The 27894-nt window shown below is 44.6% G+C and overlaps 1 protein-coding gene across 1 annotated transcript in view; it reads left to right on the forward strand.

Annotated features, from left to right (window-relative positions):
* The first annotated feature begins 2549 nt into the window (after nt 1-2549).
* GET4 (guided entry of tail-anchored proteins factor 4) overlaps nt 2550-27894 on the forward strand; it is a 114260-nt gene continuing 88915 nt past the window's right edge. The window contains exon 1 of the mRNA XM_069209855.1: nt 2550-2772. Coding sequence (XP_069065956.1) covers nt 2624-2772 — 149 coding nt within the window. The 5' untranslated portion in view covers nt 2550-2623. The remainder of the gene's footprint in view (nt 2773-27894) is intronic.

The raw sequence follows: 27894 nt of genomic DNA on the forward strand, positions 1-27894 counted from the left end.
CCAGTTGGGAGGGCTCCCACTGCAACATTGTTTCTCCAGTAAGATTATTGCAACATCCATGGCTGTGCATCCTCCAGGGTCACAAGGACTCTGTTTGCTTTCAAGAAGCAAGAAGGAATCTCCCTTTGAGTAAAGGAGTCACTCCCCTGTATATGCAGGCACCTTAAGACGACACTGCTGGCTTGGTAGATCCTGCTGGCCCACAGACATCGAAAGGCTCTGCTACACAGGTGGTGGTTCTGTGGTCCTCTCCGGGTCCAACTTGACTTCTGACCAACTTGGGAGACGGTAGGCCCTTACTGCAGCCACTGGAACGGAACCCCTGTGCACTGCGACTGTTGTTCTTACCAAGGCTTGTTGACTGTTCCTCCAGCAGATCTTCAAGCTCCAAGAAGCCCTGGCCTCCAGCACTCTGCAACTACAAGTTCAGCTTCCACTCTGCAGCTCCTGCGATGTGGGACTCCTGTTTTGTTGTCCTGCTGAGACTTCCCTGTGACTCCCTGCGTCTGCTGCCATAGGGTTACTCGTGGGGGCTCCAACGATTCCTGACAGCTCTCCTGCGAGCTGAGGGCCTGCTATGACTCCTTTCCAAGGGCCGAGTCTCCTGGAACTTGCTCTTCCCCAAAATTCTTCAAACGTCCTGCAACTTCTTCTTGCATTTGCCAATACTTGTTGGTGGTCCTGCTGACCACTGACGCTCCTGCAATCTGGCAAACCAAAGTGAGACAGCTTGTGGGCAACTCCAAGGATCTTCCTGCAACCCCTGGACACAGCAGCTGGGCTTCTTCCTTCACCAACCTGCAGAAACTTCACCTCTAGGAGGGTGGGCATTGCCTAACTGCACTGCATGAACATCTCCGAGTGGTATGGACACTGTCCTCTTCTTTTTCAGGTTCTACACATTCAGAATACAGGTTCCACCGACCTAGTCCATGGGTCACGACAGCCGCTAAACAACCGGTGCTCTCAATGACTCCAACGAAGGGTTTCCGACGTCCCTTCACCCCTATGCACCCGGGCACCCTGGTGCAGGTACACCAATCTTTTAGGGATCTACAGTTGAGGGTACTATCCGACCTTCTTTGTGCCAAATGGTTTTCTCTGGATAGGGTCCTGAATCCTGAAAATTCCAGCCATGACGGTCCTGTGTTAGCCTATGGAACACCCGGCTAGATAACTACTCTGCACCCGGGTGCTTGTGGGATTTCTGAAACTTACCTCTGGTAATTCCTTATTCCCTTAGCTCCTGGGATTCTAACACACACAGCTTGGTTTGGCACCTCCATTCTTATACCACTTTCTTAGTATATGGTTTGGCCCCCCTATAGGGTCCCATGTATTTCTATGCTTTTCTTGCTAAGTGTATATTTTGTGTGTAGATATCTCCAAGTGGAGATATACCAACATTAGTATAGAAGTAGTGTTGGAACAAAGAATACTTTATTTTTGTAACACCTGTTGTGGTTCTTTCTTGTGCGACAATCACTGACTACTGTGGTATTGTAAGTGCTTTACACTCCTCCTTGATAAGCCTGAGCTGCTCTCCACAGCTACCCCTAGAGAGCTTTGGTTATCTAGGCACCAAAACACTATCACTAAGTGTTGCCTGGACTCAGTATAGGGTGCCACACCATAGGTGTACAGCATAAACTGAGCCAACCTCCTACAAGTGTCATTTTGTCCACCATTACCTGTGAGTAAGAGTTATGGGTAGAGTGCTATGTATTTAGGTGTTTTCATGATAACATTACAGTTAGCTGTAGATTGGGGTGCACTACGCTTATATGTGATATTCTGTTACATATATATTTATATTAGGGGTCAGTGTGATATTTGTAGTCCGGTGGTGATGCAAAGATGTTTTCTATACATATTTTGTTACCTTTTCGCCTTATCGTTTATAAAGGCGCACAGTTTGTAGTAGTGTTGGTTAAATTATGCAGGGGTATTGCGTTGTGTAAATGAAAAGCTGTAGTCGAGCTGGCTAGAAGAGACTGTTATTGGAAGGGTCAAACTCATATTTTCTAGTTGGTAGTGTGTGGTAGAAAGGCCACTGAATTGCACAAACGTGGGTTATTTCTGAAATGAATTGCTGATGAGGATGCTACTCCGTTGTTCTACTTGCCCTAATGTATCACTTAAAGTGTTGTTACACATAAGGTACTAACATGTCACACATAAACAGGATGAGAATAGAGAAATGTCACACATAAGCAAAGCTAAAACTTGGCAGCTATTATCGCACCTACCTAAAATGTCGGTCTAGGGGTGCATCTCAGAGTTTGACCACTCTTATGTTAGAATAACCAGACGCCTTTTGCCTGTCTTTTTAAGACCAGTTTTGATTAATTAATTTTTAAATCAAAGTATCCGAAAAGCATTCACTTGCTCCAATTTAACAAAGACCGCAGCAATCCGTGTTATATTGTCTGAGAAGACACCGTTCAGGCATGGCTGCCACGTTGACGTATTTGGAAGAACCTAGACGCTACGAAAAATTAACTCTGCCCTCGGAAGTGACACGCCCGCTCCATCCTCACGAGCCACCGTAGCCAATCGGGAACAGGCTACGGAAGCCGGCAAGACGGCGTCCCCGCAGAGCCAGCCTTTAGTCTGGCCAATAATGTCCGCGATGATGTCGGAGCAGGAGGGTGCAAAGAACAGTGCTCGGAACCGGGGCGGCGTACAACGCGTGGAGGGAAAACTCCGAGCTAGTGTGGAGAAGGGGGACTACTATGAAGCGCACCAGATGTACCGCACCTTGTTCTTCAGGTAAGCCAGCTGGCGTCTCGCAACCAAAGCCTGGTCTTCCAGGGCTTTCTGTGCTCTAGTGTAGACTCACTGTCGTTAGGCCCGCCCCTCAGTCGCATTGGCCAGTTTTGCGGCGTTAGCGCGGATGTGACTTTCTGATAGGTCGGAAAAAATGCCAGTTTGGGGTAGGCCTTATTCTTTCCCATATAGAAAGTGTCAGTTGCTTTTGCGTCCTTTAAGTCTTTGGCCTTTGAGTGAGCATTGACCTTGCTCGTTGTCACATACGTACTGAGTGCCTTGTCCTAACCGCACCTTAGACGTGCCTTTATACACTGTTGAGCTGGGACTTAACGAGCTGTGCAATATATATAATTTATAGGAGGAGTTGGGAGAGAAGACGCAAGGAAACGCAGGTCAGCCTGCCACCACTGATCTTTTCACTAACCATGCTTGGTATGTGTTGAGTCTTTTTAACCCAGACCTGTAATGTTATAAGTACCACTCGAGTCTCAGAAGGCATTCGCATATTTGTTCAATAAAAGAAATTAGATTCCTTGACGGTGTCACCTCTGACATGAGACCGCTTGGATGCCATGGGATTCGAGAGCTCGTCTGAGCGTAAGGTCTCCACTTGTTGTGTACCCATTCCGGCTCCCCTCTCAGGGAGCGGGAACCGGTATCACAATTTAAAATGAATCCCAGTGGAAGCAATGTGGGCACGGGTCTAGGGAAAACCAGCTTCGCCGCTGTATGTGAATTCAGAGTAGCGATCCTCAATGTTTTGAAAAGGTACAGCACAGAAACTGGAATTTCACAGCTCCTTTTTGCCCGTGCGCTCCATATCTTTTAGTAGAGGTTGCCATCTGTGTTCCTGTTTAGAGCATAGTTTTTGAGCGGTGTCCACGCTGCTTCAAAAAGCTGCGTCTTAACGGACACTTCTCAGTATGTGAAAAACCTAAGAATCAACACAGACAGAAGGTTAGCAAGTGACAGCAGCAGGATTCCCAGAATGCTGATGTGGAGTATGATCTAAGCGAGAATGGTGTCAGAACTCAAAAAATCATCCAGCTATATCGTCTTCTCAGTGACTTAAACACCCACTTTGTAGATCTGACTGCAACTTAAATCGCATTTGAGACTTATGTGCGCATTTTGTGAGTGAGGCTGCTGTCATGCTATACCTGTTCTTTGACTAAGCAAAGATTGCGCTGCTGCTGACCGTATATGCAATGTGGAAGATTTGCGCTGCTATTGCTCAGACTGTCTGTACCTGTTCTCTGTAGCAGTGAAACCCGTACTGTTTCTAGCCAGGTGTAACTGTTTTATGAAGAATTATGTTTCCACTGTGTCCCCATTTTATGGAAAAAAATACCCATAGAATATACTGAATGCCCTTGGATATCATTCCCTATGAACCATTAACCTACAGTCGCGTGCAAGCTGTGTTCTCATAGAGGCAATATTTTAAAGGCCAAATGTGTTGACGGAAAAGAGAAACGGGATCTGTTGTTTGGTGACTCAAGTTAGTGGGCAGGTATATCCACAGGGCTCGTCAGCCAAGTTGTTGCTAGAATGAGCCAATCAAAGGTGAAGTGGAGCATACGGATTAGAATACTGGCACACATTTCTTTCAGGTACATTATGGTAAATTGTGTGCATGATAAATATCTTTAGTTTACTTTCAAATAGCAAAGAGTTTGCCCTTGTCGCCAGTGCTAGATATCCGTTTATCGACTCTCCAATATTTAATCACTGGTACACAATTTTAATATAAATCCTGAGATTTTAACAAATGGATAACATAAGTGTCTAAGTAGTATAACCTCACTCATATCGGGAACTCCTACCTGGAACATTATTGAGCCAATGAAGACTAGTGCTCTCAGATGTTTCCTACCACTAGATGTGAACTGACTGAAGCATGCCCATCTAGGTAAGCAAGGGTTCATCGCCTGATGTATGTACATGAATGTTTGGGTGTTCTGTGATGGGTTTCCCTGTTTCTTCCAGAAGTTTGTATTTTTTGCATGTTTGTCTTTTTTTAGAGTACATAACAGTTCTTCAACTTTTCTCTCTTCCTTTTTTAGTGTTAGCTATTTGAGTTGAACTTGTGCTATCGGTATGAGAGAGTATGATGTTCCTTCTTCAGCTGCTACCTGTCCTTTACGTATTGTTTGTTTTAGGGAAGTTTTCATTCCTGCTGTCCATGTTGTGCATAAGTGTTGTGTAGCTCTGTATAAAACTTTACACAAGACAAAACGATTTGTATTGCCCATGCTTGTTTTATTGCATGATCTGAAAGAAAGGGGGAATCCTCACAAAACATGAGAACATTTTTTCTCATCGCTTTTGTTGTAACTTGACAGTTCCATTCATAGGCTGCTACCATCTCGCTCTTTCTCCTCTCCCCCTCTCATAACATTCCCTTTTATAATGGTTTCCCCCTCTGCCTCAACTGTCATATGTGAGCATTCTACTCTGACTAGATTTCTGTGATGGCGAATAAAGCTACTTCGAAATGATCTGTGTGGAAATCTTTATTACGTATTCCTGAAGATTGTGATTACATTTTGGGATGATTTGAGCTGGGTTGGGGATGCGGTCCGGTTAAAAAAAAAATAAAAAAAAACATTTTTATTCAGTTGGGGGGGGGGGGGGGGGGGGAGGGTGGGTGGTAACGCCTACCTAACTGACCATCTGCCACCAGGTTGTGTTTCCAGAAGTTAGAAGTTCTGTGAAGGCGCAGAAGTGAAATCATGGTGAGCCTTGTTTACCCGCAACTGTGGCATCTAATTGGACAATGTAGCACACTGTGCTATGCACACATTTCACCGAACGAAGAGCGCATCATTGTGGATGGCGTGTCATGCTCGGTTATGCGCTAAGGAGTAGCGCCGACCCGGGTGTTTGTGCAGCGCCAGGTGGGGCTCTTCTATTCTCCTTCTGGAGTCATCGTGCTGTCTCATAATGGGGCGCTGCGCGTTAGGGTTGCAGTGCACTGACAGAGTTGTATGTGGGCTGCAGTACTGGAATAGTAACGGGCACTCAAGGTTAAAAGTGAGATATCTTAATGGAGCTATGTGTGGAATATAGTGTTGGTGTGCCACTGTTTCCATGTGTTAGCCTGGAGGTGCACTGGTGAAGCTGTGAGTAGGGCACAGCGTGGGAGTGGTATTGTCTCTGAACCACAGAAGCGAGGAGTCCTGAAGGGTGTGTGTGTGAGCCTCAGTACTGAGAAGAAATGTGCACTGAATGTTAGAATTGATGGATTCTGATGGAGCTGTGGGGGGTCCCATCAACAGTGGTGTTTGATGTTAGACTTGAGGGGCACTGGCTAAGCTGTGTTTTGCTTTTTTGGGTCCAGTTTCCTTAGCAGTGGGAATGAATATTAGAATCGAGCTGCTGTAACGGAACTGTATTTGAGCTTGGTCACAGCATAAGAAAGGAAGAGACCTTGCAGGGGGTAGAACCAAGGTGCACTGATGGAGCTGCTTGTGAGGTCCCAGTAATGGAACAGCAGTAAGTACTGACTGTAAGAACTGAGGGGTGGGGTTCTGGCACTGACATAGCTGAGGGCCTGGAGTGTGTGAACTGTGGTGCACTGATGGAGCTGCGTGAGAGGGATCCTCCACCCTTGCTCTAGGCACTGAGGACCACAGACAGGCACACTCGGTAGAGAAAAGCAAAGCCGAGAAAGGGCGGGAGCCAGGCAGCTGAGAGAGGGTGCAGAGAGCCCTTAAAGACCAATCTAAGAGCCTGATTTGTAGCCTGGTGTACAGCTAAGCTAAACTCGGAGCAAGAATGCTCTGAAAGTGAATAGGGAAGCTTCCATGGACAGGAGCAGGAAATAAAGTTTTTGTTTTTTAAGAGTCCCCTACAGACCAGATAAACAGGACAAAGCGTAATTACAGTTGGTCCCTGCTCCTACACAGAAAAAGGAGGAACAAACCGGCATGACTGACCACTAGCAAGCAAGGATTTTTAAATGACACTGAAACTAACAAAATAAATAGCTGGAATGCCAGAGAAGAAGTATAATTAAAAGTATTTAAGAGGTCATACGCTTACTCTCGACCTAATGATGAAGCTGAAAGCAAGTGAAGCGCTCCTCACAGAAGTGGATGGGAGGAGCACAAAATAATTCTGTCAGAATGGATTGCTTAGATTGGCAAAGACGTCCCCCAGCAAAACAAGAAACACAGTTTGAAGATGAGGCAATTTCAGCTGGAACGTTACTCAAGGTAGCAACATGGAGAAATACCATACTTGAAATATTGCAGTATAACTTTGCCTAGGGGTGCATCTTGAAGAGACTGCAAAGCCTGCCCAGGGTGTGTCTAACAGCACGAAGTTTCGGAAATGTTGCAATAACTGTACTTAAGGGGGTATCTTGAAGGCAGTGCAAGGCGATAATGGGACGCTGCACGCCCCATTGTTATGGTGTTTTGAGCAATACAGCCTAATGTCAAAAGTTTATTTCTGATGAAGGTTTATATGATAGTTGTACATGTTTTTAGTTAGAAGAAGGTAAACTGAAGTGCTTTAGTTATATGCAGGGCCACTGGAATTATATGGTAGCTAGTGACAAAATTATGAGACAGGGTTGACCAATTTATGTGGCAAGAAAAGTCAAGTAATGACTTTAAAATGCCAATAGCTCTGACTTTTTTAGCGCCGCATTTGCGTCATTTTTTGACACAAGCGGTGCATACTTGCAAAATACAATTGTATTTTGTAAGTTTGCGCCGTTTTTGCATCAAAAAGCGGCGTAAATACGGTGCTAAAAAAAGTTTAATATGGGCCTTAGTTTTTTTAAAGGATGCTCTACTAGTATCTATTAGAAACCATCTCAGACATTCTGGGGTTGTTTCATGTTAACGGTTAAGTTGTGTGGGGTGGGTGGCAGGGATGGGTGGGAAGGCAGATTCTTAGTGCCTAGTTGATTTTAATTAACAGTCCTCAGTCTTATTAGCGATGCTGACAACTGAATGGGGAAATTAGAGAGGAGGGATATGGCAAGCTCTATGCCAAGGTGCACCAATCCCACATCATTATTGACCAATTTCACCTTGCCTTTCTCTGGTGTCCTCTGTGCTTCTTCCTAGTGCTGGAGCATTGTGAAGCCAATATAATTTGCCCCCCCCTCTACCTGGGGAGAGTGAAAGGGATGTGGCATGGTTTTAACCATAGTGAAGCACCTATTACAGACGTGTGTCTCCTGTGGCACAGCCCTTCATGCTCTAGAAGGCGTAACTCTAATTCTCATTCCTTGCTTTGATCCGAAGATGAATGCTTCTATTTTCTGAATCCAACTGAAAGTATTTATTTAATTTGATTTGCACTGGAAAAAAACTATTAGATTTTGATGTCTAAAGGCATCACCGTATGGCCTCTGAGCATGTCAGATTACCTTTTAAGAGGACAATTGAAATTACGTTATGTTCAACAATGTCTATACACAATATAACCAGTATTCCGAAAGCATAGTATTATTGCAGAAATGTTCTTTTTCAAACACATTGGTGCTCCGCAATAGCAGACACACATTTGTAATGTGTGCTCCTTTATGGTTATTGCGAGGTTCTCTGGCTGGAAGGAACTTGTCAGCGTGCATGGTTGTGTCTAGTACGATTTCTCCCTACAAATAAGAGGAGTGTGGAGTTATAGGTTTACATCAATAATGCATTGCTGTCATGCGGGTTATGCCACAGTCAGTATCATTTTTGTAACTTTTATTTTCCTTTGTGTCTAGTCTGCCATTAATCTACCCAAGTTGAGTACAGGTGGGGTGGGGGGGGAGGTGGGGTCAAGGTTGATAATCCTCTGATCTTCACACCCCCTAGTAAAAGTAATGGCTCTGGAGTTTTAGGGAGGGAAGTTATTGAAGCAAGGCCAACTGCTAGCGGTGTTAGAGGAAGGCTGTAGTGCTGTTCTTACCTAAATTGCCGCAGAATATTGGCAAGTATTCTACTGATGGAGCTTCAGTGAATGGATGCATGAATATGACGACCATATGTATGGGTTCCTGACAGGTTGAGAAGTGAAAATGGAGGGCTCACCCTGAGCATTGAGGAGGTTAGTGCACCCAGAAGGATGACCAGAATCAATTCTGTTGTTGAGTAGGACACTCTTTATTGTGATGATTTATTTTTTTTTATTTATTTTTTTCTTCTTCTTCTTCTTCTTCCAGTTTCACATTGGATTGTACCTGTCTGGTGTGATGCGCCTCACCCCGCCCCGGTCTGACGCACCCCACCCTCCCCCAATTCAGTCCATTTCACCCCACTCAAACGACCCTGCCCCAATCAACCCCACTCTACTCCTATGCTCAGTGCACACCAACCCACTCCACCATGTTCAACCCGCTCTGTAACACTGCACTCTTGACACTGCTACAAACCACTGAACTCTACTCTCTCCTACTCCACGACATTATTCCAACAAATCAACTCTGCAGCACTACTCCCTATGACAATCCACACCGCAAACTTTTTGGCAGTGCTGAACAGCAAGCAGGCATACTGGTGTACAAAATGGCAAGAACACATTGCCAAACCAATAGCTCTTGTATAGGTGAGACCTGTTGGCTTTGCCAGTGCTTATTTTCTGCGCCGCAATTGCCACAAGAGACGCATGGTTAAGACCAATGCTTTTGTAACCTTGATATTTTTTTGTTTCTACCTGCAGGTTTTGTGCATAGAATCGGAATCTAGATATATTTTTTTGGATGTATCTGCATTTTTACGTAGTTGTAATGTGAGACAGGGTATTGTTCTTTGTCCCCCTTACCGACTCTGACTGCTGCGAGTTTTACTCGTGGAGTTAGAAGTCCTTTTTTCTTACTGGAAGAAAATCCTGCTTTTCGGTTATACAAGAGAGTATTTTGAACGCTGTTTACTTGGGTTATTGCAATGTCCACATGCTTTATCGTAGCCATTGAGTCGGACTTTAATGTGATAATGCATGTAAAGACAGGCTTGCGCACAGACTATTTGTGCCGTCCACTGTGTGCTGCATGTCACAGTAAACTTCAAAAAACACATGGCACAAACAGAAGAGGCTCAAAAAGTTTCTGCCTGTGTGGCTGCCCGCTTTACCAATGAGTGCTTGTTTCTGATTGTCAAGGATATATAGCCAGATATGGATCCCTTGCTCGCTGAGAAAAGGGACCCTAGCGCTGTCTCAGTGTTGAGGCCTATCAACCTGAAACCGGGGGTTACTTATTTTCCCATTCATGGGGGGGCACAACTCGGCAGTTGGGGTAAGAATGTTCCTGTTTGAGCGGGTCTCCCTGACTTCCATATGATTGGTTCCGGTCTGTCGTGACACAGTAGTTGCTTTTCTATGAGATTACACACACCCCTGTTAAATATTTGCAATACTTAACTGACAATGTCATTAACTGCAGTCATAAAAGGCCTGGTACTCCTGATGATGATGCTCAGTATTCCGTTTTTCTTTGGCACCTGGGCCCCCTTTTCTGGGTTGAAAGGGTGTTTCTTGTCAGCCAGTAGGGAGCTGCGGACCTCTTACAAAAGAAGGTACAGAACCAGTTATAAGTCCTCCACTCAATTTATTTCAACTGTAAGCATTTTGCAAACTTAAAAAAAAAAATACTTTTTAGCCTTTGTGAATGGTTGCCGACTTTTTAGTAGGTGAAGTAAAGTCTGGAAGACGTTTCAGGTGGTCTTGTGGGGCTTCACTGTACTGACTGGCGAACAATCCATAAGGCCTTGTAAGTGGAATAGGTCCTCTACCCTTAACAAGTGGACTTTATTTCTGCCTGCAGAAATCTGATCAGATTTTTTTTTTTAATTTCAAGCCACCCTGACACCTGAGTTTTTTTTTTGCCACGTGCCGTTCTTCAGATTTTTGGAAATGTTCCCATGGGAACAGTTGACCTACTGCAATCTGGAATTTAATATTGAGCACTGCAAGTCCTATGAAAGAGTGAGGGAAATGACATGGCTAATGTTCCCAAGTGACCGAGAAGGGGAAAAAATATTGCTGGCAGACGAGTTGATGATTTTCCCTCTGACCATCAGTATTTTGGCTTTGATGGCAGGTGTGTGACTTGGGGCCGGCAGTGGCAGTGTTTGTCCTGGGTACTAGGTATCTGAATTATTTAAGTATGACATTATTTTATATCACTGGATAGTTCTTAGTCAGGGTCGCTGGAATTATGCGATTGTGTGTCCCCAGCGATTTTCGCATAGTTACAGATTTGCCACATAATCCATCATCCGTTGCATAATCTGCACATTTTAACAAAAAATTTTTTTCTAGCTCAGACGGTTCAGAAGCTATTAAAGATGCAGCAACACATGTTGCTGAGTAGTATAAGGCTCTTTACAAAGGTTGACTAGTACTGAGTTGCCATCGCTATATTTGGGTGTTGAATTGATACTAATGACGTGCATCCAATGCCTAAACAGTGATAACAAGTTTGAAAATGACAAAATAATGAAGTAATACAATCACAAAAAGCACCGCATTATGCCACCGAATATGCCTTCTCTTGCAGCGCATTGTACTCAAACTTGCCGCATAATTTGACTGTCCCCTGCTGCATAATTCCAGTGGTCCTGGTGTCTGTTAAATATTGCCTGCTTTTACCTTTTATATGAAACTACATGTCGCTGAAGCACCATCGCTACCAGTAGTTATGAGGCAGTCTGTTATTACTGAACAGTGTCTTGATCTTGTCATCGTCATTTCACGGCCAAGGTAGCAAGGGTGAGTAATCACAGGCTTCTCAGGAGGATACTTGAGGGGGTGGGGGGTCGAGCTCAGAACTTGTCAGTCACCCAATGCTTCAATGTGCTTGTCTTTTAACGAAGGAGTGTACTTTTAAATTGTCTTCTTCTCTCTCTTTTTTTTATTTTTTTTTATTTAAATGTATCTTCATTGGCATTTGTACTTCACAAACTTTGTTCCAACATATGTGTGACACAAAAATTATGAAAATGGCATACAAAGCTGAAACAACACTGCTGATTAAACAAAGGGTGCAGCATAGTGGTACAGAAGAAAACATTTTGTTTATGTGAATTTCCGGTTTGAGATGGTTCTCTTATCAAGTGTCCTCCTCAGTCTGCTCTCCATTCACATCCATTGTGTAAAGTGACAAATCTGACAGTAGGTAGCACTTGAGCGGTCTCTTCAACTGGGGCACCCACAAAATGTGCTCTATGAATTGTAGGATTTCTGCACCCATTTGTCATTGGCCCATCTGAAGCACCAATAAGGGATTGATAAAAAGGGAGATCTAGCCTCAAAACTTCACTACCTTTCACCACAGACCTTAGTCACACCCCTCACCACTACCATCACCACTAATGTCATTCATCTTGCAATGTCAGAAAAAGCTTTTCAGCAGCCTTGATGACAAAATATGTAATAGATTTTCTAAAGCTGACCTTCTCTCTGTGCTGCACACTTAAGTGTCTGGATCTCCTTTTACCAGAATGCAGACAATACACTTTCATTGTCTGGGTAGACTGACCTCATCCTCCTGCGTGTGCTATATCAAAGCAGACACATCCCCCAAAAAATCTCCCTGGCTTCAGTACTCACAGGATCCTGCTACTGCATATGTGCTACATGCACCCTCCACATGACCCCATACTCTCAATATATGCACAGGATGTTGGTACATGATTCTGGTTATTCGCACGAGAGTGGAACATTACGCAAAGATTTGTCAGTGGCACTGGTAACTCCATCAGTCTCAAAACCTGATATGTTGCCTTCACTGCTTTATATGCTATACATGGGATGGGACAGTAGTCTTGTTTCCATTATGAGGGATTGCTTTGTGCCTTCCTCCAGGTCACATGACAGTTGCCAGACCTCACATAGTGAGGAGAGGCCTGGACCTCAGCGCGCCCTCTTAGATTCGTGTGATTCTAGGGCCAAAATAAAATTCAGGATACCTGATGCACTTTGAGATGCAGGGCAGGAGCACCATGCTGGGGACGTTTCTGCCCACAGCCTGTAACATAGTGTCATCTGATGGATAGCTTAGCCATCTAAAGCAAACACTTGTGAGACTCTGTGGTAACTGCATTTATATAGCGCTTACAGCCACTGACGAAGCATTAAAGCAGTTTGGTGGATTGCACCTACACCGTCGCCCAAAGGGTAGTGGTGAATAGAGTGATCATTAATTATCATTGTAGATTTGTTGGTTATTTGGTTAGTTTTGTGCTCTAAGTACAATGAAGCACTCACTCCTTTTTAGATGGAGGTGTATTAGAGTGAATTAATGCAAGTAAATAAAGAGGGGCGAACAAATAGGGTGGAAGAGGTTAGCTTAAAACAAAAAAAAAGGTTGAACTGAACGAGACTGATTTTATGGTGGGCAGATGAGTAGATAGATTAGAAAGGTTTTGCAGGAACTGTTAATCAGAGCTTGGGTGTGAATAGCTTTCTGAAGTATAGTAATGATTAAGGTCTCAGATATACAATAGAGTCAGGTGTACTCAGTCACAAAGTCACTTAGAGGAGAAAGCTTAGGGAGAGTATTTTTCAAATGGAAAGGTACGAGTGAAGCTAATGCCTAGTGAAAATCAAATTATTTTCATGCAGGGTTTCTTGGAATGTTGAGGTAGGATCCTTTCTGAGAAAGGATAGATTAGAAAGAAAGACTGAAAGTTGATTCCCTGTGGGCAGGTGATAAAAGTTGTTCAATCCTGGTTGTGATGTTATGTTATTGATATTGTTTGTTGTATATAGATAATGGTTATTATTGAAATGTTTCAACTTTGTGTCTGTTTATTAGTATCTAGTACTATGTCTGTTGGGATGTGGACAGTCACTGGGGTGTGCATTGATCACACCATTATGTGTTTGAGAAAGAATCATGAGTGTTGAGTTCCAAGGAGGTGTGGTTCTCCCTAATATTAGTTAGTTTGTTAAGGTGATTATACAGTGCCAACAAATATAATAGGACTGTGTGTTAATAAGAGCAGAACTTCAGATTGTGGGGACTGACTCCTTACATACCATCTGCAACTGTCAGCCCAATTCCTGGCTAACTCTTAGTGCCTCTCCTGAGCCCCTACCCTGACTGGGGTGGAAGGTGATTATGGCAACCTAACCATGACGCCCGACTCCCTAGGGAAGTCATGGAAACATATCTCACCCTTTTGTTGTATTACTCATGCATACCCACGTGAAACATAAGAGATACGAGAAGTTTCCAATACATTGGTTGAAACAATCATAAACTTGCGTAGGGATAATGAGCTGTGATTATTACGTAGATGTAGCAGAGTTATCAGCATTAGGGACATGGTAAAGATGATGAACAATACAACCATGGTGAATGAGTTTTAGAGGTTCCTACCTAAACCTAAGACTATACTGAGAGCATAAGAAGTGCACCCTTCTGCCTGCCCCAATCTATAGGGTTAACCTTAGCCCTATGCTTGGAAATTGAGTCCGGAGTTAGCATATAGTGTGAATGGCAAACCTCTCGGGAAGCAGGTCGATTATGGCCAGCTGAGCTGCATGTCAAACACCGCAATTGTCCCAGGATGGTCATGTCTGGAATGCCGTTCTGCCTTCTGAGTGAGTGCTTCATTTATATAATAAACTCACACTGTGTTAGTACAGCTCTGATGTAGCAAACAGGCTTAACAAGTAAGCAAATTAAAAGATAAACAATTTGCTTGAAAACAAGTGCCAAATTTAAACATTTGTGGAGGCTTCCAAAATGTCATTCATATTGCTAGTGTCAATGGAATCCAGAATGGATCCAGCTTCCGGAGGCGACAGAGGCCACCTTCTAAGAGGCCAACGGGAACACCCGCAAATTCATGACCTTAGATGGTACCATTTGCGTTGTAAGACCAATGTTGAGAACACCCTAGAAAGGACGCCAAAGACCGTTGAACACAGGCTGCACACAATAGAACCGTACTGGCTAGAAAGACAAAGACCAGTTTTCATTTAGTTCCTCCAATAAAGGTATGCCAAGGTACTGTATCATGTGTTCACAACACAGATGTGTGGTAGTTCCATCACCATTAGGCTTTAGGTGGGACATCTATTGTGAAGTAGCAAATGCAGAATTAAAATACCACCAGTTACGAATAACACAAGTGGTATGTCTCAAAATATGTTGAAAAACTGAATGTATGAAAGATGGAGTCACTCCAAAAAGTCTGGAAAATGCTGACAAACAGAGACAATTGCTTTAAACAGGTGTACAACACTCGCTGTGTTACATGCATTAAAGATGTGACTCACAAGTTCACCAAAATATCTTGGGAAGTTTTTAGTGTTTAACAGCGACTGTATTTGAGGACGACCTTGCAATTTACAATTCAAACGTTTCACAGGCAGATGTAGGTGGCACATTTTTCTGAAACAATAGTGCTTTCAGTCAGCCCAGCTTGTTGAAGTTAGCACTAAAAGTCTGAATGGAAGGCCACAAGCTAACTACCCTAATCTTATTCATGGAAGGAAACCGTACATTATCACAGCAGGTCACTATTTGAGTACGGACGCATAAGGGACACCTGCCCTCACAACAACCTTGATCATTCAGTATCAATTAACTTCCTTTGAAAGTAACTGAAACACATGGTGAATCCAGGAAACTAGGCCTCCCTTCAAGTACATGCCAGATTGGACATAGACACGTTACAAGCTCCGAGCAATGTGACCTGTTTACAGATCATTGAGTGGCACTTAGAAGTTTCACATTCATTTCCACTTAGAAAAACGTCCTTTTCCCCAATCATACATTTATAATCAAAGGTTAATTCTCACCCATGTATGAAACTCTTCCCTAAAACCTCATATCTACCTACCAGAAAAAGTTTTTATTCATGTTAACAAACGTAGAGTTTGGCACTGTGTATTAGCCATACTGCTGATGGTGTCCTCTGAGAGGAGAGAGAGATGTTTTTTTATTCCAGCTGACAAAGTGGAATGTTGTAACCATTGCTGACATAACTTTCCTGCACTGTAAATAGGGACAGTCCCTGTGTGCTGTGACTTTATATAGCAATGAGCTGGTCTGCTAGCTTTAAAACCCTGTGAAGATTTTGAAAACAAAAAAAAAAGAAATGTGCATGACAACCATGGGTGTCCACTAGCCGCAATAAGTGTGGTGTTAAATATACCATTCAGTACAATAGCATTGAACTGCTCTTCAGTGTAATTTACTAAACCTTGCCAGTTGTCAAAACGGGCACTTGAGAGAATACTGGGCAAATTTCTTTCTTTCATTTTTGCTAGACCTAGACAAGTAGTCTGATGCACTGTGTCATTTAGAAAAATCATCTGTATTGGATTTAGACACTCTTTAAATAAGGCACCTATTCCTTGCACTTGCCAATCTTTTGTTTCCCAAAATGATTTTAAATGAGTTTGCTCTTTCCAATATTCATTACCTTTTAATACCTAGTTGGGAAACAAATACATTTGAATACATTAATTTTGTGTTGGTCAGGATGGTTTCATTCCGTTTGAAGGTGTTAATTTGAAATAAGACAAGGATCTGAAGTGTCATGTCCAGAAAAATATGTGGGTTTATCTAAGTATGTTTTTGAACTACCTACTGGTGGAGTCGGGCAATGTTGCCATTGTCTATAGCTACAAATTGTGCGTGTAGTGCAAACTCTATTTAGTTTAAGATAAGCATGGTGATGATAACAAATCATTTAACCATAATTGACTGACTTTGTGTATATATCCCCCCCCCTCAAATACAGTACAATAGTTCAGAAAGCATTGAAGAAACTGTTTTTACATCCTAATCCTCTGACAAAGCACCTTGAGTCATCTCATCATCCATCACAGCTTTAAACATATGGAATTTGATTAGTCTCTGTAGGACCAAAGATATCATAGGGACCTTATCTGAAACAGTCCCATATGGAACTGGAACAGCAGTAATTTTTACAAGGGACAGGTCTCTTCTCACTTTTGTGAGAAGACAAATGAGGTGTCAGCACCTCAGCAACCAGCTCCACAGCAGAGCGTTCTGGAATATAATGCCAATTTATAAGCAAGAAGAAAACAGTCACAAATCCAACCCCCAAAAAGAGAGCAAATTAAGCAAGTATAATCCACTAATTGGATAATGGATAGATCAAATAAGTGTTTCAGTCAGTGAGGAAATGTGCTTATACCATGTTTGAAGTAGTAGAAGAATCATAAGAGAAGTCATCAGTGTTGACAAAGTACCCAGAAGCAGTCTGTGTAAAAACAGGCGCCTCAGCAGGTGAAAGAGAACTGGTAACCACCAAAGGTGGTTCATCATAAACAGCTCAGTTGCTTTGAGAAGTAGTGGAAAACTATAGACTTGTGTCTAGTGTATTTCATGTTTTTGCAGCGGTAACTGGAATCAACAAAGTTCATTCTTCGCCCTCCCCTGCCTAGGAGACACAACGTTGGGTGTTATTTAATACTCTGAGGTATTTCCTCTATGTTAGTGAGAGGAGTTAGGAAACTACCCAGGAGCCTTTGAGGCCTACTGTATAAGATCGGCCACATGATGCAATTTTACTCGATCAGTGGAGAGAAATTGTTTGTTTTTACATCCACCAAGTGGTAGCAAAATTGCAGTTCGTGTGCCTTGAATTCCGAGGACTGGCATCTGTGCACGGTATGATAGGCCAGATTCTTTCTTCACCGCAATATTTTCGCGAACCAGACCCCCAACTTTTGGACTCCAGCCAGTAGGTGCTGGTTGCTCCTTCACTCTTTCATTGGCAGCATGCATGGTAGAATGCTCCTCTCTGAACTCTTCAAGTTCCTGTAGGACAGTGGGACGTTTACTAATGTTAAAAGGTTATCTGCCCCCTCTAGAGGATCATCAAGATCTGGTTCATACATCTGATGCCAAACAGGAATTCATATGTGCGGCCACCCAAAGATGATCTAGGCAGATTTAGTGCTCTCTGGGCTCCATAACGGTAGGTGATGGATCCAACTACAACCTGAACCTAATACTCTAGCTGTTAAGGATTGCTTTAAGTCTCGTTTCTTTCTCTCCTATTGAATTTCCCTCAGGATGATATGGGGAGGAATAATGCAAAACCACCAGAGTTCCCATGGTGTCTGTGTATGCTATAGAGGCAAAAGCAGAGCCCTGGTCTGAGTACATATGTCCCAGTTAAGTCTTGCACATCTTTAATAACAGTGCGAGCTTCAGCCTATTTGCTGTGGCCACACCCAGAGAAATCTGGCGCAAGACTCTACGGCAAGTAGAATATATTTAAATTAACCATTTGAATTTAGGGGACTGCTATACTTTAGCTATACACACTGCAGTGGTTTGGTACTAGGAGGGGTATCTGCGGTGGACGTTTGATTGTGGAACCTTTTAATTTGTAAATGTCACAGCTAAAGACATACTGCTTTGCCTGTTCGTACAGGTCATGCCACCAAGTGTTTTTGTAGTAGAGAAACTAGCTGCCAGCATGGGAAGTTGCAGTCCCCGGGTGTGCAGCTATAATTAAATCTAGTCTGTGGTCTTAGTTGGTGATCACCCGATCACCTACTCCCGGAATGGTACATAAGGAATGTTTTGGGCACTTAAGTGGTAGGATTATCTTGCTGGATATGCTTTTGGAGTGCCGTGGCTTGAAGCATTAAAGCAACAATAATTTCTTCATCCACCCTCGTATGGGACCGAGTAACAGCAGCTGCAGTCTTAACTATAGATTTGGCTGCATCAGCAGCCAGTGAATTCCGTACAATGTGTACTCCAACACGGCAACTAAATGTGTGAATTACATGAGTCCGCGGCAGACTGCTTGAGTTCTGCCACTTTTTTTCCCTAAAGCACTTTATGCCTGATATTTATTTTAGAGTCTCTGAAACCATTTAGGTGTCGATGTAAATTTTCATTAAAAGACTGGACACAGTTGTACAAATCATACATTATAAGAGTGGGGAATTCAGGATCCATATGCTCCAGTGCCAGAATTAAAGCGTTGGGTTCAGCCCATGGTGCTGTGCAATCCCCTAGGGTCTGCGTAAAGGTTTATTAAGGGTGGAACTCTCATCTCTCCATGTACAGCTGGTCAAACCACAGAGTATTGGTGTTTGGTGCCTGTAGCAGGCTGCGCGGAACCATCATTGTATATATAATGTAAATTTGCGGATCAGGAGGCAAAATGTTAGTGGGCATGTGGTATTCTTGTTCATACTAAAGAAATTTTGAGTTTATAGTGGAGGGTCTACAACGAGAAGCTCATGAGCTACCAATAGCTCTCCAGCTATCTGTGAGTGGCCCTCCTGTGTGCAGCCCAGCCTCCTAATATAAAAGCTTTTGCTTGCTTGAATCATTTAAGTAAAGCAAAATTAAAAAGTGTGTATTTTCAGAACTCAAACTCCAGTTTGGAGAAAAATTGTTGCATTTCTAAAATGTATTTAAAGCTATTATTTGAGTTGGAGATATGTATTACTCATTTTCACCTCCTTGCCAGTGAGATTGCAGCTAAGGAATGTATGCATTACTCATGTAATATTTCATTTTCCTTTGTCAAAACCTGTCTTACATAACAGCTGTAAACCCTGCCTAATGCACTAATGTTATCATTGCTGATAATCTTGGATCAGGTGGTCACTATTACATTACTAATATTAGTAGCACAGGATGATTTTCATTGAACATAAGTAGCTTTTATTACAGAAAGGTTGGAGACCCCCTGAATGTGAGGCCTTTACGTTTGTAACACTGGCTTCTGATGGATACAACTACCTGTGGATTCCTCACCTAATGAATACTCCCATGGCGCCAGCATTCGCCGGAAATCTTCTTACTAGTCTCTGCACGTCGACGAGGACGTCACTCTAGCCCACGCGACGCCGTCTGACGTCATACAGGCAATAAGAGGTCCTCGACGACGTGCGGACGTCAGTTCCCTTTTTTCCGTGCATTCGAAACGGTTATCTTCGAGGGAGCAACTGTTACTTTTTTGGTTACAGTGTATTTTTGCTGCGTAGTCTTTCGCTGTGGTAATAATGTCGCAGAGAAAGTCTGGATTTAAGCCTTGTCGTGAGTGTGGAGGCAAGATGTCGGTGACGGATCCTCATTCCGATTGCCTTTGGTGTTTGAGCTCCGACCACGACGTCTCGACTTGTGATTCATGCCAGCACATGAATCCAAAGGCCCTCAAGGAACGTGAGGCGAAGCTGTTTATGGCTAAATCGAAGGAGAAGCATCACAAGAAGTCTTCTCCAAGACATCGGCGTCATCGAGACTCCCGGCGCCGTAGAGAATCTCGGCGTCATTCGAAGGAGACTCGTTCCAGGTCTTCGGATCGGCGCCGAAGGACATGGGAGATCAGTCCCACGGTTACGCCGCATCCTTCGACGCCGTTGCCCTCTCCGGCGTCTCCGACTTCACCTGGACAGGCGTCGGTGATTGAGGTATTGGAGCCTCAGGTGTTTTCTCCGGCGCAGACGCCGAGGTCGGGGTCGCCTCCGAGACAGGCACCTCAGTATCCGGCTTTTCCCACCCCTGGAGCCGATAGTTCCGCATTCTTGAATGCGATGTATGCCATCTTCCAACAGATGGCCCCAGGGGGTGCTCCGGCTGAGCCTTTGGCCTTTTCTTTGGGTGATCCTGCGCCTCTTCGGCCGGCACCCTTTATGCCCTTTCTCCCTTTTGGGAACGTGGGCTCGGCGCCAGTGTCGGCGCCGGTGGCCGCTCCGGTGGCTTCAGAAGGATTGGCCCCGGGGATTTCCATCCCGTCGACGTCGAAGTCGGGATTTCGGCCTGTGACTCCGGTGGGTCCATCTGCTTCAGCTGCTCTTTTGTCGGCGCCGAAGTTACCTGTGGCGCTGGACGCGGCGTCGGTGGCTTCTGAAGATCGGCGCCGATCTTCGACTTCGGCGGAGGCATTGTCGACTCCGCGTATTGAACAGCGACTTCATTCCAGGAGACGTGCTCTCCGTGTATTAGAAGAGCAGGAGTACCAACGAGCCCTGGAGGAAGGAGAGCTATAGGACTCGGGTGATGGGCTGCGTGGACTGGAGTCGGCCAGTGGGCTGGACACTTCCCCTGAGTGGGATCTTTCGTCCCCGGGGGAGTATACTGAGGAGGCCGCTTCCTTTCATGCAGTGGTACGGAAGGCAGCTAGTTTTTTGGACCTGCCTTTGCCGGTGGTGGAGGCTAAACAAAACCTTTTAACAGGTGCTACATCCGGCCTCAGCTGCGGCGGAGCCTCTGTTGCCATTTAATGACGCTCTGCTGGATCCGGTGATAGAGGTGTGGAAGAGGCCGGCATCTTCCCCAGCAGTTCATAGAGCCGTGGCCAGGAGGTATCGGGCGGCTCCGACTGACCCTGGGTTTCTATCTAGGCACCCTACGCCGGAGAGCTTGGTGGTGCAGGCCTCCTGTTCAGCCAAGTCAGCGACTGGTTCTTTCCCGACGGTGCCTGGGGACAGAGATTCAAAGAAGCTAGAGGCGCAGTCGAAGAAATTTTTTTCGTCCTGCAGTCTGGCGTTAAAAGCCACCAATGCAACCTGTATCCTGGGGAGGTATATTCGTGCTCTGATGGATGACATTTCCTCATCGTTTACAGAGCTTCCCCAGGGTCTTTTGGATCTTGTCTCAAATGCCCAGGCTGCTGCGACCCAGATTATCCAGACGGGACTGGATACCACCGACTCGGTAGCCAGAGCAATGGGCACAACTGTGGTGGCAAGGAGACAGGCCTGGCTCCGTAACTCGGGCTTTTCTGCAGATGTACAGTCCACATTGTTGGATCTCCCGTTTGATGGGGACAAACTGTTTGGAGCCAAGGCTGATTCGGCCTTGGAACGTTTTAAGGAAAGCAGGGCCACGGCTAAGTCGTTAGGGCTCCAAGCTCCTTCTTCCACGGCCTCTTCCAGATTTTTCAGGAGGTTTCGTGGATTTGGGCGTGGCTCTTCCTCCTCTTCCTTTCGGGGAAGATATCAGCAACCTGCCTCTTCCCATCCCTATAGATCTTTCAGGGGGAGAGGTAGGGTCCGCACCAGAGGAGCCTCTCAGCAGCACTCTGCCTCTTCCTCATCCTCTGGCGGGGTGCAGCAGGGGAAGCAGCCTTAGGCTTCCACCATTTCCCACTCACTCCTCTCCTGTAGGGGGAAGATTACAGCATTTTCTCACCAAATGGAAGACTGTTACAACGGACACTTGGGTTCTCAGTATTGTGGGAAAAGGCTACACCCTTCCCTTTCGGGAGTTCCCGCCCCTCATCCCGCCCCGCCCTTCTTATTGTTCAGAAGAACACCTCCTGTTGCTAGAACAGGAGGTACAAGCCCTCCTTTCCAAGGGCGCGGTGGAGTTGGTCCCAGAGCAGGAAAGGGGTCGAGGATGTTACTCAAGGTATTTCCTGGTTCCCAAGAAGGATGGTCGTTTGAGACCAATTCTGGACCTGAGGATCTTGAATTGGTTCCTCAAGCAGGAAAAATTCAAGATGCTGACCCTAGCACAGGTGCTTTTGGCGTTGAACAAGGAAGACTGGATGGTGTCTGTCGACTTGCAGGATGCTTACTTTCATATCCCGATACTCTAGTCACACAGGAAGTATCTCCGGTTTGTGGTGGGATCGCAACACTATCAGTTTGCGGTCCTTCCGTTTGGTCTTACTTCAGCACCTCGAGTCTTCACGAAGGTGATGTCGGTGGTTGCGGCAGAACTCAGAAGGAAGGGGATAGCAGTATTCCCTTACTTGGACGACTGGTTGATCAAAGCCAAGTCCCCGGAGCTTGTGTCGCATCATCTGCAGTCAACAACCCAGTTGTTGTTCGACCTGGGTTTTTCGGTGAACGAGCCCAAATCTCACCTAGAGCCCTCTCAGCGCCTCCTGTTCATAGGGGCAGTACTGGATACAACATTGGGTCGGGCCTTTCCTCCGCCTCAGCGGATTCAAGATATTCAGGATTTGGTTCCAATGTTTCGAAATGGAGCGGTAGTTCCAGTCCTCAAGGTCCTTCGTCTGCTCGGTCTGTTTGCCTCCTGCATTCTGTTGGTCACGCATGCTCGCTGGCACATGAGGGCTCTTCAGTGGTGCCTCCGAAGGCAGTGGTCTCAACACAAAGGGGATCTAGAGAGTACTGTCAAGATCTCCAGAGATGCTGCTGTGGATTTGAAGTGGTGGATTGCAAGCAACAATCTTTCACAAGGAAAGCCATTCCAGCAGTCGCCACCAGTGGCCACAGTCATAACGGATGCTTCCACTCTAGGGTGGGGAGCTCATCTGGGGGATCTGGAGATCAAAGGTCTTTGGTCTCCAGAGGAACAGATGTTTCACATCAATCTGTTAGAGTTACGGGCTGTACGTCTGGCTCTCAAGGCCTTCCTCCCTTCCCTTCGTGGTCAGTCGGTACAGGTCCTAACGGACAATACTACCACGATGTGGTACATAAACAAGCAGGGAGGAGTGGGGTCGTACCTTCTCTGCAGAGAAGCTCTTCGACTATGGTCCTGGGCAAAGGACCATCAGATTTGCTTGATAGCAAACCATCTGGCCGGAGTCTTGTGCGTGCGGACAGTCTCAGTCGCCAATTCTCGGCAGACCACGAGTGGCGTCTCCATCCAGATCAAGTCCGTTTAATCTTCCAGAGGTGGGGGTTTCCTCGGGTAGATCTGTTTGCCACTCGAGAGAACGCGCATTGTCCGTTATTCTGCAGCCTCCAGTATCCGATGCAGGGAGCGTTGGGGGACGCGTTTCAAATAACCTGGTGCGGCCAGTTGCTTTACGCGTTTCCTCCCATACCCTTGATTCCTCGAGTATTGAGGAAGATTCGCCAGGACCGGGCTCTAGTCATCCTAATAGCTCCGGATTGGCCAAGGAGGGTATGGTACTCCGACCTTCTCCAACTCTCAATGTGCCCTCCGCTCCGTCTCCCTTTCAGGGCAGACCTCCTCTCGCAGTCGCAGGGGCAGGTTCTACACCCCAACCTCCAGAGTCTGCACCTACATGCCTGGAGAGTGAACGGGGCAACCTGAGTTCCTTCTCTCTCCCGCCTGAGGTAGTGGATGTTATATTAGCGGCCAGGCGACACTCCCCTAAATCTATCTACGCTAATAGATGGTCTAAATTTGTTGCGTGGTGTGGAGAGAGGCAGATTGATCCTTTGCATGCTCATCTATCGGACGTTTTGTCTTTTGCTCTGTCTCTAGCGCAGAAAGGTTGTGCAGTGGCTACCATTAAGGGTTATTTATCGGCCTTGTCAGCCTTCATATGTCTTCCAGACCAACCATCTTTATTTAAATCCCCTATTGTTATCAGATTCCTGAAAGGTCTTCTAAATAAATATCCTCCAAAACCATTCGTTATGCCGCAATGGGATTTGTCCTTGGTCCTGACTTTCCTTATGGGGTCCCCTTTTGAACCTATGCATTCTTGCCCCTTAAGGTATTTGGTTTTAAAAACAGTCTTCCTGGTAGCTATAACATCAGCAAGGAGAGTGAGTGAGTTGCAGGCCTTATGAGTAAAGCCCCCTTATACAACTTTTTATGGGGATAAGGTGGTGTTGAGGACCAAGGCTGCTTTCCTCCCGAAGGTTGTTTCACCCTTCCATTTGGCTCAGGCAATTACTTTGTCCACGTTCTATCCTCCGCCTCATCCTTCCAAAGAGGAAGAAAGACTGCACCGTCTGGACCCAAAGAGAGCGTTGAGCTTCTTTATTGATAGAACAAAGGATTTCAGGCTGGAGGATCAGCTGTTTATTGGATACGTGGGCAAGAGGAGAGGAAAGGCAGTCCACAAGAGAACACTATCCAGGTGGGTTGTTCTTTGCATTAAAATCTGTTACTCTTTGGCAAAGAAGGATCCTCCTGAGGGCATTAGAGCTCATTCCACCAGAGCTAAGTCGGCCACTTCGGCCTTGGCCAGGGGTGTTCCTGTGGTTGACATCTGCAAGGCCGCAACTTGGTCGTCCCTTCACACTTTTGCAAAACATTACTGTTTGGATTCTGAGGTTAGAAGAGACGGCCATTTTGCACGGTCAGTGCTGCAGGATTTCTTGGTTTGACCATTTAGGCACCCACCGCCGGGCGTGGTACTGCTTTGGGACTCTATTCATTAGGTGAGGAATCCACAGGTAGTTGTATCCATCAGAAGAACGAGTTATTTACCTTCGGTAACGACTTTTCTGGTGGATACATTAGCTACCTGTGGATTCCTCACGGTCCCACCCGCCTCCCCGTTGCCTTTCTGGTCTTTCCAAGTAATCCTTGAGTGCGCTCCTCTTGGTCTTTGAGGGTGCAATGGATGTTGTATATAATATATTTATATATATGTATATATGTATATATCTTTGTGTATATACTTGATGTGTGTATATATTTTTAAAAAGAGAGTTATTTATATATATATATATATATATATATATATATATATATATATATATAAAAGATTTACAGTTATTCATGCAATGTTGTGTATTTTTACAATATAATGGGATGTTGCCTTGCTCTTTCATTGCATTGCCTGGTTGTTCTCATGCACGTAAAAAATGATTGGTACTGACGTCCGCACGTCGTCGAGGACCTCTTATTGCCTGTATGACGTCAGACGGCGTCGCGTGGGCTAGAGTGACGTCCTCGTCGACGTGCAGAGACTAGTAAGAAGATTTCCGTCGAATGCTGGCGCCATGGGAGTATTCATTAGGTGAGGAATCCACAGGTAGCTAATGTATCCACCAGAAAAGTCGTTACCGAAGGTAAGTAACTCGTTCTTTTGTGACAGCCTTGAAGACTGGGGCGGGAATAACGACAATTATGACTTTCCTTTGTCAGCCATCTAAACTGGAATCAGCATTTTTTCATTGGATGCAAAACTCTTTTCTGCATCTAAAGATAAATACGATTTAAATACAGTTGGCACTGTCACCTTCATTGAATGTGACATAACTAAATCCATTGCCACCCGGTATTATCTGGATGACCAAGTTTGTTTTATTGACATGTGTAAGTGTTGTGCTGCAAGCGTGTCAGTCTGAAATGATCTGAGCATGTGTGTACATTATGGTGTCCGATGTTTACTGGGGAAAAAAAAATAAGTCTGGGCAAATTAAATTGTACAATGGTTTTGTGTGTTTTTCACAATCTGGGATGTAGGTTCTACCAAACTAGAAGAATCCTGGCAAGTGTTGCAGTTTTTAATGGTATTTGTTGGATGCAGTTTTCAAGGACAAGTAATGCCAGGTTCCTCCCTCTTTGACTGACTCTTATCTGAACAAAAGGCCACTGAGAAGAGCAATTTTTATTTTCTCGAAGTTGAATTTGTAGCCATGTTCAGCAACTCCCAAAACAATGCCATGTACTCTTGTCAAATGAGTGTTTAAGTCATCGTCCGTCCAGTTCGTAATCGACGTAGGGCAGCAAAGAGTCGTGGTCTGTTCTTATACTCTTAATGGTGTCTGCGAAAACAGCGTTGTAACCCGAGCGCAGAAAATTGGTTAAATCCCTGCTTTCGGGCACCAGATTCTAGTAGAAAACTCCATTGACAATGTCCAGGGTTGTTTTGTATTTTTTATGGTCAATATTGTTCATTAATGCCGTACTGTGTGAATTTTGTATTGCAAATTTGTCTGTGGCTCTTTTTAAATGTATATAATCTAAGACTATTCTCTAGGAATGACCCGGCTTAGCTACTGGAAATATGGGGATGTTCGTGCAAGATACACAGGGTTCAATTACTCCCTGGTAATCAAGTCGTGAGAATTTCTCTCACAGAAGCTTTTGCTTCATGTTTTGTGGGGTATTGTGGTTGCACTTGCAGACTGGACCTTGTGAGTATTACACAAGGCGAGTCCTTATCCTGGCCCACATGGTTGCGGTGTAGTGCAAGAGCCCATTCTGCAGGATAGGCTTATTTTACGTCTTCAGGAACTGGACCGAGAAAGATAAAGGAGAGCTCTAACTCCTCATAAGGAAGAGTTCTAACAAACTCTGGAGGCAAATCCTTTTCAGACATTAGAATGTAATTACTGAGTTAGTGTTTCCCAGAAAATTACTTTAATTGTGCATTTTATCCCCCCCTCAATTTGTATTTTCAACTTATACACTATCTGGAGGGGTGACCCGCCGATCTGCGGTTTCGACTTGTATCTAGTCATTAGTTACTTTCACATTCAGAAACTCTTGATGATTCTAGTGAACTGTTGTAACCTCTGCCGCACTGTCTAGCAGAGTCACTGCCCAGTTCTGAAGTAATCAGTATGTGTGGAATACATAGCTGAAATTCCCTCAACCACCTTCTTTTTGAATTTGTATTTTTGTTGTGGACGTTTCTCTTCCTTTTATATGATGTCATACGAGTGTTGTGGGACCTTTTTTGATTTAATGTACTCTTGTCTGCGCCCTGACCGCTCCCCTCTATCAACCGATATATTGGATGAGTCCTGTAAGGAACAAGAAGGGAGTGTACTGATACCTATCAGTTTTTTTTTTTAATTGTCATGATGATGTAAAGTATAACGTTTTTCAGGGCTCTCAGTCTTTGAAGATTCTCCCCTTGATTTTTTTTTTTTTTTTTTTTTCTTCTTTGTTTATTCCAGCGAAGACTCTGGTGCCTGCTTTGTCTTGGTATTATCCTTTTCAGGATTACCTTTAAGCTACGTCTGATTTGGTCTGGCCCCTAGAATATCCCAACCTATGGTGTATAGGTTTCAGCAATAATTGTTGGTAGCCCACGCTCCTGACCAGTGTGAGGCTTTTTCGAACTGCCAGTGCTGCTGCTTCCGCTTTAATATTTCCTAAAATAATTGAGGATGCTGTAGCAGAATTGCCAATTAGTTTCATCCCTAAGTCCAGTGCCGGGCAGTCTCATATTCATTTTGAATCTGTTTTAACACATCTGGTAAAACAGCAAGAGATGGTGTACCGTGAGGTATGATGTAGTTTCAAGGTGGTGTTCTTATGGGAATGGCAGAGCCATGCCTTCTTTAATATTTCTAGAAACGTTCCTGTCTTTAAAGAGTTGCTTATAATATTTCTGCCTGGAGTAGATGCCAATATTAATTAAAGGTTATTTTTGAAAATGTATGAAGAACAGGTTTCTGAAGGGCGGCTAGCTAGGTCTTCAGATTCTGAAGGTTGAGTGTCTGTTTTGATTGTTGGCTTTATAGAATGTTAGGGGTTGTTTCTCTTGGTTGTTGGATAATAATCCAATTTGTCTA

Source organism: Pleurodeles waltl, chromosome 10 (genome assembly GCF_031143425.1).
Source record: "Pleurodeles waltl isolate 20211129_DDA chromosome 10, aPleWal1.hap1.20221129, whole genome shotgun sequence".
In the NCBI taxonomy this organism is placed as follows: Eukaryota; Metazoa; Chordata; class Amphibia; order Caudata; family Salamandridae; genus Pleurodeles; species Pleurodeles waltl.